This window comes from Salmo trutta, chromosome 19, assembly GCF_901001165.1.
Source record: "Salmo trutta chromosome 19, fSalTru1.1, whole genome shotgun sequence".
Classification (NCBI taxonomy): Eukaryota; Metazoa; Chordata; class Actinopteri; order Salmoniformes; family Salmonidae; genus Salmo; species Salmo trutta.
In genome coordinates, this window is record NC_042975.1 from 52993400 (window position 1) to 53007358 (window position 13959).

Genomic DNA, 13959 nt, shown 5'->3' on the forward strand with positions numbered 1-13959 from the left:
AACGCTGTCAACCATGCACACTTCATCAAACACGACTTCACTTATGGGAGCATAAATCAGTTCCCAGTTATCTTTGAAGAATCCGATTTTTCACCCGTCACCTGAGAAATAATGGACATGTGGATGCCACTGTGAGATTTTTTTAACTCAAATCCATGACATTCAGCTTCAGGAGATACAGAATGTGCTAGGTCACAACAGCCTTCGCGTTGAAAGGTCAACTCAAACTCCAGAAAATGCCAGCCATCCTGATGCCAAACTAATAACATGCACCTTTCCCTCACAAAAGTTGGATTCATTAAGGTCTATAGAGCAGGAAACCCTGCCCATAGCCCTCAGACTCAGCCTCTAACCCGCTGCCGCTCAACACTGTTTCCATTTTCACTGGGCTGCCTACTGGGGGAACTCATGGAGCTCAGAAATAACCCATTCATACTATCTTAACCATCTACAACCTACATCATTGGAACAGATCCATTGCGACTTGGTTATTGAAATGTCAGACCCTAAGGCTAAAATTATTTTTTAATTCAGAAAGCTTGCATTTACTAAATTGCAATATTTGGTTCATGTTTATTACTACACGTGTATTATAACTTTTGTTATACTTTCTACCTGTCTACTCAAGGAGGGCCTTTTGGCTGGCTGTCAATGAGCAAGGCAGAAGGGGCATGATCCACCATCCCAAAACAAGCCAGTGTGTCTGTTGTTGACCCAGTCAGTCTTCCGGTTTAGCTACAGTCAATTGCACAGGCTGCAGGGAGGAGGAGGAAGGAGGACGAGGTATAGGGGGAGGAAAGGGAGGAGAGGGGAGGAGGGCTGGAGGCAGTAGGCTGGAGGGGACTTTTATCCTTTTGTTGTCCCAATCTAAGAGGCCTAAGAGCAGCTTAGCGTGGACAGGTAATGGGCCTGCCCTCCTTGTCGTGAGAGGAGGAGGAGGTTTGAGTGGATGTTTGAGCTGGCTAATCGCTGTTACATATGTGTCATTAAGGGATCAGGAGAGACTTACCTGTTTGCAACAAGCCCACTCCACTGTCCGATACATTGAAGTGTCTCTGGATGTCGAGCAAAACCCCTGCACAACAGAGAGAGAAGAAAGAGAGAGGGGAGGACAGCGATTAGTATTGTGTGCCAATGGTTGCGGTACAATAAACATCCAAATTATCATGAATATTTAATTGTTTTAATAACAGTTGAATGAATTAGGTTTGTGGCCTTGCAGCGGTTCTCTTTTATAGCTGCAGCAAGAATACTGTATTAAGGAGACTAATACAGTATTAAGTGCTCTCTTGGCTGGCACACAGACAGCACTAAACACTAAGATGGTGTTGCCTGCAGGGGGTTAGTGAAGGTGGCCAGGTGCCCTTTTAAAATCCCAAAAGCACCACACACACACACACACACACAGTAGGTTTTTTCCTTCTCTGTAACCGGAGGACAGTTATTCACACCGGTATGGAGGAAAGGAAATTCCAGAGAGAGGATCACGAACAGAACAGAGCTCTTAGTCTATAGTGAGAACTTAATGAGGTGCAAGGCACTCTGTGGGGATCGAAAGACTGAGCCCAAGATATGTGAACAGCTGAATCTTGTCATCATAACATTACTAAGACACTGCGTGTATCTCTGTAACCAATGGTGAGATTGAGATATTCACCTGTAAATCAGAGAAATAAAGACGGATGTTGTGCGACAGCAATATGACAGCTAGCACATTTGTTGATTGTATATTGTCAAAAAAAGTGTCCAGGCGACTACCAGTGCCCGTTCAATAACATATAAATACTTCTGAAAATAATTATCCTCGCCTGAATTCCTTATCTCAATCGTTCATATCCTCCTGAGCCTCTCCCTACACATAACACAATACAGGGCTGTGTTTGGGCTCAGTGTGTGAGACTGACTGACAGGCTGGTCTGAGCAGAACAGAACTCATGAATATAGAGTAGCAGTAACAGCAGCAGCCACTGGCCCGATATTATAACATGATGCACGTCTTTTTGCAAAAGAGATGCTTATAAAAAGATGTTTTAACTAGGCAAGTCAGTTAAGAACAAATTCTTATTTACAATGACAGCCTAACCCGGCCAAACCTGGACGACGCTGGGACAATTGTGCGCTGCCCTATGGGGCTCCAATCATGGCTGGGTGTGATAAGCCTGGAATGGAACCGGGGACTGTAGTGACACCTCTTGCACTGTGATGCAGTGCCTTAGACCGATGCACCACTCGGAAGCCCTATAAACTGATACCAGGTTGTATTTAATTATGCACTGCAGACCTCATCTGAACTCAAAGTCAGAGGGGCTCTCTCATAAATAGAATGAGATTCTACTAATATGGTCTCTCTACCCAAACTGTGTACACTACAGTAACACTCAAACTATATTTAAAATGCTGTGTGTTTTGACAATATTCATTTACTCTAAAAATGGAGAGGGAGGAAGACTAAAGAGAAGTGACAACTAAGCACATTCTTAAAGTATATTACTTTATTCATTTGATTGAGTGGCCAAGGTTGAGGTTTCTATCCTTGGGCATTGTCATCACTCCATTCATTTGTCAACAGATATAGTATAGGGCACATTTCAAAGGCAGCAAGGAGCGAGGTCTGGGCAGGTGCAGCTGGGGCTCTGAGCAGAGCAGGGACATAAGTGACATTCCTGTCACATGAGACAAGCCACCTGCTCCCATTCTCACACTTCAGGCTGCATTCCCGCGCCGCTGCAACACCAACAAGCCACAGCACTGAGGCTGGGTTCTCTCTAGGTTGGAACGGCAAACACATAAGGACTTCCATATCGACGTAGCGTGGTTAAACTACTGCTTGGTTGGTGCAAGGTAAAACCAGGAGGGGATTTAATTAGGCTAACAACCCGTTTTCCTTCAACATCGAGCGAAGCACACACAGAGACCGAGACAGGGACAGACAGACACGTACACACATTGGCCGTTTGCTCTATTCTAGTTTAGTGCAGACAGGTCGGCTCTCCCTTGTCTAGCCTGTCAAACATCGCCACGGTGACAGAGCTGTCACTCCGCCGAGGCTGCGCTCTAATTAGCCTGCCGGAAACACACACACTCACTCAGTGTGCCCGCTGGGAGGGGGATCCCTGTGCCAGATGGTGGAACGTCCCTCCCGAGCCGAGTCAGCACCTGCCTGCCTGGTACCACGCCCTGCCCGTCCCCTCTCGCTTGCTCGCACGCACGCACACACGCACAATTACTGAACACCCTCCTACTAACCCTGCCCCCCATTACACCACCACCTCACTGGGGTGACTGAGTGCAGGACCAATTTAGTCTCTGTGTGGGTGTACATGTGCATACAAGTGTGACCGACTGACTGATCTTTGCCCTACATGCTCCCTAATAGATTGCTGTGAAAATGTATATTTCAGTCTTTAGGGGCCAACTCACATGGAAGTGACAGATTTTCTTTCTGATATGCAACAGTCACTATTATGTAAATGTTGTGTAAATATAGACCATATTGTGTAAATACAGACCATATTCCCTAAATTGTGTTTATAACAACCAATCCGACTGTTCAAGTGGGCAAGTGTTTGACACAAATGTCTTCAGATAAAAGCACACCATCCATTAAATTGAGTGCAGGTGTAATGTTGTATAATGCTGTGAAGTAATAGTTGTATTGTATTGAGTGCAAGTATACAGGTGTAATGATCTATGTTATGGGCTGTCTTAATCTACGAGATTACAGACAGAAGGCTGCAGTGTGTTTGTGCAGCAGCATATCAGGCTAAATGTATCTTCACTCTCAATGGGAGCTTTCAGTTTTATGGACAGCTTCATGGCTTCAGACTGCGTATTTGAGGTTTGCCCTTGCCCTCAATTCAATCTCTCTTCCTCTCCTTCCAGCTTTCCTCCCTCCGACTATGCTGCCTCCCTCCTTATCCTCGCCTTCCTTTCTCTCTCGCTCTCATCATCCTCCGCTCGTCCTTCCTCTTTTCTTCTTGGCTCATTATCGCCCTTTATAACCGGACCACCCTGTATCTATCTGTGTTTGGTGGGCACTGACATGGCTCTGACCGAAATCGGCTAAAATACCACAAAAACATTGTCTGAGACGTTTAATTTCTATACAAGACAAGTATTCGTCCTACATTAGCTGAAGGAGTCATGATGAAATATATTTGACTGAGGTACCACAGACAGCCCGCCAGTCTCTACCCGTCTCCCGCCTTAGTGGCGCCAGGGCTAGGGTTGCCATGGTAACGTCGCGTGGGCACACAAGGAGGAAAGGTCAAGAGACGGCGGCAAGAGGATGTCAGCTTGCGAAATCCTGAGGACTTACAAATCACCAGCCTCTTCCCTCTCCTCTCACTCTGCCTCTCTCTGTCCTGTGCTCTAGGCCTATATTTGACTGCATCTATATCTATTGTTGTCTGGCTTGGGTTCACTCTTTCTCTCTCTCCAGGTGTTTGTGAGGAGAATATACTGTATCTTACCACCGTGCTCAGGGAAATTACACTAGATGAAGTCAATAGCTTGCTTGTAACAGATGACATTCATATTCTGACTATTTCTGAAACTCACATAATTAATACCTTTGATGATACAGTGGTTATAACATCTACCGAAAAGACAGAAATGCCAGAGGCGGTGTTGCAGTCTACATTCAGAACCACATTCCTGTAAAGCTTAGAGACGATCTAATGTTAAATACTGTTGAAGTAATATGGCTACAGGTTCATCTGCCTCACCTAAAGCCCATTCTTGTGGGAAGCTGCTATAGACCACCAAGTGCTAACAGTTAGTATTTGGATAATATGTGTGAAATGCTTGATAATGTATGTGATATCAACAGAGAACTATATTTTCTGGGTGAGTTAAATATTGACTGGCTATCATGAAGCTGCCCACTCAAGAAAAAACATCAAACTGTAACCAGTGCCTGCAACCTGGATCAGGTTGTCAGTGAACCTACCAGGGAAGTTACAAACAGCACAGGGATTAAATCATCACATCTTTACTAATGCTGCAGATATTTGCTTTAAAGCAGTATCCAAATTCATAGGATGTAGTGATCACAATATAATAGCCATATCTAGGAAAACCAAAGTTATAATATAGTGTAGTGTATAAGAGGTCATACAAGAAGAACTTTTGTAGTGATTCATATGTTGATGATGTAAATAATATTTGATATCACATACATTATCAAGCATTTCACACATATTATCCAAATACTGCTGGTCTGTGGGTGTAATGAGGAGCAACCAGACGCTGCACTTGACGCATTTATGAAACAACTTATTCCAGTTACTAATAAGCACGTATCCATTAAGAAAATGACTGTAAAAACTGTTAAATCCCTTTGGATTGATGAGGAATTGAAAAATTGTATGGTTGAAGAGGGATGAGGCAAAAGGTATGGCAATTAAGTCTGGCAGCCCAAATGATTGGCAAACATACTGCAAATTAAGAAATCATGTGACTAAACTAAATAAATAGAACCCTACACTAAGAAACAAAGATAAATTATATAAAGAATGATAGTAAAAAGCTTTGCGGCACTTTAAATGAATTTTTGGGAAAAAAAGACTACTCGGCTCTTTTATTTATTGAATCAGATGGCTCATTCATCACAAAGCCCACTGATATTGCAAACTACTTTAATGACTTTTTCATTGGCAAGATAAGCAAACTTAGGGATGACATGCCAGCAACAAACCCTGACACTACACATCCAAGTATATCGGACCAAATTATGAATGACAAGAATTGTACTTTTGAATTCTGTAAAGTCAGTGTGGAAGAGGTGAAATGTTTATTGTTGTCTATCAACAATAACAAGCCACGGGGGTCTGACAATCTAGGTGGAAAATTACTGAGGATAATAGCAGATGATATTGTCACTCCTATTTTCCACATCTTCAATTTAAGCCTACTATAGAGCGTGTGCCCTCAGGCCTGGCGGGAAGCTAAAGTCATTCCGCTACACAAGAACAGTAAAGCCCCCTTTACTGGCTCAAATAGCCGACCAATGAGCCTGTTACCAACCCTTAGTAAACTTCTCGACAAAATTGTGTTTGACCATGTACAATGCTATTTTACAGTAAACAAATTGACAGCAGAATTAGGGAAGGACACTCAATAAGCACAGCGCTTACACAAATGACTGATGATTGACAGAGAAATGTATGATAAAATGATTGTGGGGGCAGTCTTGTTAGACTTCAGTGCAGCTTTTGACATTATAGTCTGCTGCTGGAAAAACGTATGTGTTATGGCTTTACACCCCGCTATAATGTGGATAAAGAGTTACTTGTCTAACAGAACACCGAGGGTGTTCTTTAATGGAAGCTTATCAAACATAATCCAGTTAGAATCAGGAATTCCCCAGGGTAGCTGTTTAGGCCCCTTGGTTTTTAAAATTTTTACTAATGACATGCCACTGACTTTGAGTAAAGCCAGAGTGTCTATGTATGCGTATGACTCAACTCTATACACGTCAGCTACTACAGCGACTGAAATGACTGCAACACTCATCAAAGAGCTGAGTGGGTGGCAAGGAATAAGATAGCCCTAAATATTTCTAAAACTAAAAAGCATTGCATTTGGAACAAAACACTCACTAAACCCTAAACCTCAACTAAATCTTGTAATAAATAATGTGGAAATTGAGCAAGTTGAGATGACTAAAGTGCTTGGAGTAACCCTAGATTGTAAACTGTCATGGTGAAAACATATTGATGTTCTAGTAGCTAAGATGGGAAGAAGTCTGTCCATAATAAAGCGATGCTCTGCCTTCTTAACAACACTATCAACAAGGCAGGTCCTACAGGCCATAGTTTTGTCGCAGCTTGACTACAGTTCAGTCGTGTGGTCAGGTGCCACAAAAAAGGACTTAGGAAAATTGCAATTGGCTCAGAACAGAGCAGCACGGCTGGCCCTTGGATGTACACAGAAAGCTAATATTAATAATATGCATGTCATTCTCTCCTGGCTGAAAGTGGAGGAGAGATTGACTTCATCACTACTTTTATTTATGAGAGGTACATGTTGAATGCACCGAGCTGTCTGTCTAAACTACTGGCACACAGCTCGGACACCCATGCATACCCCACAAGACATGTCACAAGAGGTCTCTTCACAGTCCCCAAGTCCAGAACAGACTATGGGAGGCACACAGTACTACATAGAGCCATGACTATATGGAACTCTATTCCACATCACGTAACTGATGCAAGCAGTAAAATTAGATTTAAAAAACAGATTAAAAAATTGAAAAGCGGGGACTGTGAAACAACACAAACATTGGCACAGACACATGCATACACACACGATAACATACGCACTATACATACTAGAGATCGTCCGATTATGATTTTTAAACGCCGATATCGATTATTGGAGGACCAAAAAAAGCTGATACCTATTAATTGGACGATTTTTATATACATATTTGCAATAATGACAATTACAACAATACTGAATGGACACTTTTATTTTAACTTAATATAATACATAAATAAAATCAATTTAGTCTCAAATAAATAAACATGTTCAATTTGGTTTAAATAATGCAAAAACACAGTGTTGGAGAAGAAAGTAAAAGAGCAATATGTGCCATGTAAAAAAAACATTTAAGTGCCTTCCTCAGAACATGAGAACACATGAAAGCTGGTGGTTCCTTTTAACATGAGTCTTCAATATTCCCACTTAAGAAGTTTTAGGTTGTAGTTATTATAGGAATTATTGGACTATTTCTCTCTATACCGTTTGTATATCATATACTTTTCACTATTATTATAGGCATTATAGTATTGCCAGCCTAATCTCGGGAGTTGATAGGCTTGAAGTCATAAACAGAGTTGTGCTTCAAGCATTGCGAAGAGCTGCTGGCAAACGCAGGAAAGTGCTGTTTGAATGAATGCTTACGAGACTGCTGCTGCCTACCACCGCTCAGTCAGACTGCTCTATCAAATATCAAATCATAGACTTAATTATAATATAATAAACACACAGAAATACGAGCCTTTGGTCATTAATATGGTCAAATCCGGAAACTATAATTTCTAAAACAAAACGTTTATTCTTTCAGTGAAATACAGAACCGTTCCATATTTTATTGAACGGGTGGCAACACTAAGTCTAAATATTGCTGTTACATTGCACAACCTTCAATGTTATGTCATAATTATGTAAAATGATGGCAAATTAATTACAGTCTTTGTTAGGAAGAAATGGTCTTCACATAGTTCGCAATGAGCCAGGTGGCCCAAACTGCTGCATATACCCTGACGCGAATGTGCTTTTGTTAAATCATCACCCGTTTGGCGATGTCGGCTGTGATTCGATGATAAATTAACAGGCACCGCATTGATTATATGCAACGCAGGACAACCATGTGTAGTTAACTAGTGATTATGTTAATATTGATTGCTTTTTATAAGATAAGTTTAATGCTTGCTAGCAACTTACCTTGGCTCTTTGCTGAACTCGCGTAACAGGTGGTCAGCCTGCCACGCAGTCTCCTTGTGGATTGCAATGTAATTGGCCATTCTCGGCGTCCAAAAATGCCTATTAATCAATCGACCTCTAATACATACACATGTATTTAGTACTGTAGATATGTGGTAGTGGTGGAGTGGGGGCCTGAGGGCACACAGTGTGTTGTGAAATCTGTGAATGTATTGTAATGTTTTAAAATTGTATAAACTGCCTTAATTTTGCTGGACCCCAGGAAGAGTAGCTGCTGCTTTGGCAGCAGCTAATGGGGATCCATAATAAATACAAATACAAACAATGGGATTAATTTTGCTCAATACAAAATGATAACCAACTCATCGCAGTGCTGCCACAAAAATGGAAGTGGCAATTACTTTAAAGAAAAAGTTATGAATTAGTATGTGGCTTAAAATTACTCATTTAAATTGTAAAATGTAGCAGTTTCACTATGACAACTATAACGCATAAAATTCAAGATAGTTGGGAACAGGATTTCGATGTCCCAATACAATGGCATCGGGTTTATGAACTGATATACAAAACAACAATTTTCGATCCATTCTTTCAAGTTAAGACATTATATAAAATTCTCACTACAAAAATAATGCTCAGTATATGGGGCATTGAACAGTCAGAGCAGTTCAGACTGCCACGTGGAAACAGAATCAATAGAGCATATTTTAAGTACTGTTCATCAGTGGCTTGTTTTTGGAGTCTGGTCCGGGAGTGGTTATGTCATAATATCAGGGCGAGGTTGGACCCACAAACTGTATTGTTGGGGGTTTTGAAGGACCACAGTCAGTCAATAGGAAATTTCATAGTGCTCTTGGGTCATTTGTAACATTTTTGGGGCAATTTCGGCAGAAATGTTGCAGATGGGGAGGTTCAAGACCCTGCCAGCGTCTCAGGTCACCCCCACTGACCAGAGCACCCACTGAAGGGAGCAGCCATTTGTATTGTCTTTGTATTGTATTGTTGATGTTTTAATAAAAAATAACAATGGGATTCATTTCACAGAAAAAACACAGCTCAGCTAGGTGAACTCTCCATGGGCTGTTTTCAGTCTATACTTGGGTGCATTTAATACAATTGCCTCAATGCAGCATCACAGGTGTCAGGCCTCCAGGGCCCTGTGTATTTAATGTAATGTGCCAGTCCAGTGACACTGCTGGCATAGGGGTATGGCAGGAATGCAGAAGTTCCTGATAACACATCATCCACTTCCAGCCAAACTATAGTCAGATTCTCAAGAAACTGCTGCAGATGAGAGCCTGCAGCAATACCTCAGTATTGTACTCTAAAAGCTTCTTTGTAGGCCACTCCCTCTGAGAAATAAGACTTCATAGACACACATACAAGCAGGCACGCACACACACACGCACGCACGCACGCACACACAGACATAATGAACAAGCCTAAGGGACAACAAATACAAAGTTTGGGACGTTTCAGAAGTAAAGTTTTTTCCTGGTGCAATCTGTCATGTTGGCTCTGTAGTTGTCCATAGGGAATTCCCAGCCTGATCATTTCAGGTGTAACAAATAAGCTCTCTGATAACAAAAATGTCTTGTTTAATGCAGAGGACTAAAATAATTAAAGGACTACAGTTTTTACTGTATCGAACAGATAGAAGACACGTTGCTATCGAGTAAACTAATACATTTTCGTTGGGGAACCCAATTACGGATGAAGACACCGGAAGTTTGCTGGAGTTGCCTGTGACATTGACAGAATGCTATATGTCTCTACTGATACGATATTATGACTAGTGAGACGGCCCTGTCTGTGTGCAGCGTAGAGCTGACACTTATTCAGACCTCACATAATGGATGCCTTCATGAGTGCTGCTTTGAATGGAGCTTTATGGGCTTCACAACAGTCTCACAGACTGTCACAGAAAGAAAAAACATGAAGAGCGAACAGTTAAGACTTTATTTTGAAATATGTTCTAAATATCTACATTTAATATATTATGAATATTTTATACATTATACAGTGTTTGATTCTACAAATAAGTGGCCTCCCTCACTATTGTATTGGGAATAACAGTAAGAGAGGTTAGTTAGGTGAGTTTAGGTCATCGACTACAGCCCTAGTCTGTAAAACAGCTTTATTAGGAATAAGAGAAAATGATCTTGGGCCATAGACTATAGATCAGTACCAGAGGATCTGCCTGGGCTCTGGCCAGGAGAGGAAAGGAAACTACTGGGACATACTGATCTCTCTGAGGCTTACCGAACTGTTTGGTACTGTCTGCTATCCAGACTACTATCCATATGTAACTTCACCTTCCAGAAAGAGGAACTATCCTCAAACATGGCTTTTCTGTGAGACTGTTGTACATACGTGGCGTCTCGCAAAATTGTATTCAAATAGTCATAAAGAAGGCCTACAGTACTGCGAGTCATTTTTAGGGGGCGTTTCAGAAAGGCAATTTCTATTTTCTAGGCGTCTATCATGTTTATTGGAGGTGGTGTTGTAAATGATGATTTGCCTGTTTTGCATAGAAATCTGATTTCTTCACCTACAATTTTGTTCACCCTAAATTTGTTAAATTCTTTGAAACCATTATACAGTAGTGGAATGCAGAACTCAAATCCAGATGAGATTTGAGAAGAGTTTACTATATGTACTGTATGGAATGCAGCTCTGTGAGGACAGTTTTTGGGGGTATGAGTCATACACTGCCAGTCCTAAATGGTCCTTTGAGGACACCTTACACACACACCAGAGGAGGCTGATGGGAGGAATATAGGAGGACGGGCTTATTGTAATGGCTGGAATGAATTAAATGGAACAAACATGTGGTTTCCATCCAGATATGTTTGATACCGTTCCAGTTATTCCATTTCAGCCATTACAATGAGCCCGTCCTCCTATTGCTCATCCCACCAGCCTCCTCTGACGCACACACACGCACACGAAAACAAGCACGCATGCACACGCTCACACATTTTCTTTCTCCACACACACACACACACGCAAAAACAGCCCATCAGCTTGCAGACCTACTTCATTTTCCAATCCCCACCAGGGACCCATGGATCTTCAGCTCCACGCTTCTATTTCCGACACTCTGGAACTAGGCTAAGAGGAGGATGGGAAAAGAGACCCATTTAGCAACCAGAGTGAAGTGTAGTGTGTGTGTGTGTGTGTGTGTGTGTGTCTGCAGAGAGAAGTGTGTAAAAGGGAAGAGAGTTGAAGAAGGAGAGGATAGAGGGGGGAGAGAGGTGGCTCCATCAGGTCAGGCAGAACTGAAAACCTCTCTTGCCAAGCCTATATTTCCATAGTGTGTGTAACGCTACTCCTTGTGGTAATATCTTACTTCCCCTTTCACTCAATATTCCTTATTTTCCCTCAGCTGCTCTCTGAGTGAGCTGCTCTGTCTGTGAGCTCTGGATGGAAGTAATTCATTCTTCCCACTGTTACAAGGGTTACATTCCAAACTGCACCCTATTCCCTATAGCGTGCACTACTGTTGACCAGGGCCCATACGGCTCTGGTCAAAAGTAGTGCACTATATAGGGAATAGGGTGCCAATTGGGAGGCAACCAGGCAAGGTGGTGGTGAACCACTGCTACTGTATGCTCTGCTCTGCTGACGAGGGTCAATCCTGCTTCATGTGTCACCACAAGGATCAATATAAATAGGCACAGCTCTGGGAAAAACAGAAAGGGAGTTCTCTCTCTGGGATACACAGTAAGTGTGTTTTTGCGTCTGTCTGTGCGTGTGTGGAGGTGTGTGTGGTGGAGAGAGAGAAAGTGCATGCATGTGTATGTGTGATTGGGGAAAGCCAGGGCCACAGCAGAGGCAGAGAAAGGGCTGGTTGACCACAAATATGTCCGACTGCAGCCGGCCCGGCGGGCGCTCTCCTCCCGCTGGCTCGCCTTGCGGCTAGCGCCACTCTGCTCTAACAGACCGGGCAGGGAACGCTGGCTTTTTCCATGTGAGTGTGCCCAATGTGTATTTGTGTGGTGTGTTTCTATGTGTGTCTCTATTAATATTTTCTATGTGAATATGCATGTGAGTGTGTCCAATGTCCTTTAGGGTCAAGCTGAATCACAGCCCTCTAATAACTATGACCTAATTTGTTTCCTAACTGACTGGGGAGGAAAACAGCCCAGATGAAAACTGAGCTCTATTGACACTCCAGAAGGATGCTTGACTGGGGGACTGAAACACACTAAAGCAGTGGCCATCTGAGAGGTGAAGCCAGACAATTTTACAGCAAAATAATCTGTGTCTATATTTATATTCAGCGTCATGTGGCTGGGCAAACATCTGATTCATCAAGGCACTGCCATCTAGGCTTTCTGTCGCCACTGCTGGGTCTCTGTCTGTCTATGTGGCTGTGTACCTCTCCTGTTGACTCTGAAACAGCAAATAACATGACTGCGTGACTAACATTGAAGGTGAGGTAGAAAGAGGTGGGGTGAGAAGAGGGGGCAGAAAGAGAGACAGACAGACAGAGAGAGAGAGAGAGAGAGAGAGAGAGAGAGATATACGCTTGATGTACATCTCTCTCCAACCCCAATGAGGGATGCTGTACATCTCACCCAGCTAGCCGATATGTGTTACATATTTCATAGCATTGGAGAGGATCCCTACAGCAGCTAATCAATAATAGATACTGTACAGCCCTATCTGCTGTTAGCTGCTCTGCTATGAGCTAATGCATTAGATGTATGGTTTGCGTCCCAAATGGCACCCTATTCCCTATATAGTGCAGTACTTAATTTTATATATAGGGAATAAGGTGCCAAGTCATAAAATCTGTGTTTAAACCTAATTGTAACCTTAAAAACACTGCTAACCACAATGCCTAACCTTAACCTTAAATTAAGGACCAAAAAGCAAAAAAATGTAATGAATCTTTACAATATAGACAATTTTGACTTTGCAGCTGGCCCATCTAGCGTTAACCACTCAGTTTTGGCTCCAGGGCAAGACTCATGACAATAAACTTGAACCTGCGTGCCACACAGGGAGAGAAACATGCATGCACAGTCATTGCACAACATTCTTAATGCAGTCGCAGAAAAACATACCTTTGAAAGCAGTTTTGATGGCCATCGTTTAAAGCGGAGGATCACAACTTTTAACTTCTCAACTTCCAAAAATGAGTGAATTGCTTTTAGCGGCGTTGTGGTTTATGCACAATAGCGCTCGCTAATGGCGTTGAACGCATAGGGGAAACCGTGGCTAAATGTTACACGAATCAAGACTAACAGGTAGGCCTACATTATATTCACAGTACGTGATCCTTGACTGAGTGCCAGTGGAATTTTTTTGGGGGGGATAATCAAGCCATCAACATGTTGCTAACTAGAAACAAGATCATGTTTAGAGTTTGTGATCTAGCTAATGATTAGGCTAATGGGGTAAATGCTGATGGGAAAGTCTGCGCTTGAGCCTATTTATTTATAGCCACTATGCTGCGTCTGTTGGGCTACATCAGGTGATAATGCTTATTGCTAAGCA

The 13959-nt window shown here is 42.4% G+C and overlaps 1 protein-coding gene across 3 annotated transcripts in view; it reads right to left on the minus strand.

The window, feature by feature from the left end:
- The window catches only part of spns2 (SPNS lysolipid transporter 2, sphingosine-1-phosphate), a 133484-nt gene that overhangs the window by 89863 nt on the left and 29662 nt on the right, over positions 1 to 13959 (minus strand). For 2 of the 3 annotated variants that reach the window (XM_029701718.1, XM_029701719.1), the window contains exon 2: positions 1010 to 1075. In XM_029701718.1, the coding sequence (XP_029557578.1) occupies positions 1010 to 1075 (66 nt within the window). Of the gene's footprint in view, positions 1 to 1009; positions 1076 to 13526; positions 13602 to 13959 lie in introns of those variants that run through there. The other variant, XM_029701720.1, reaches the window with a different exon arrangement.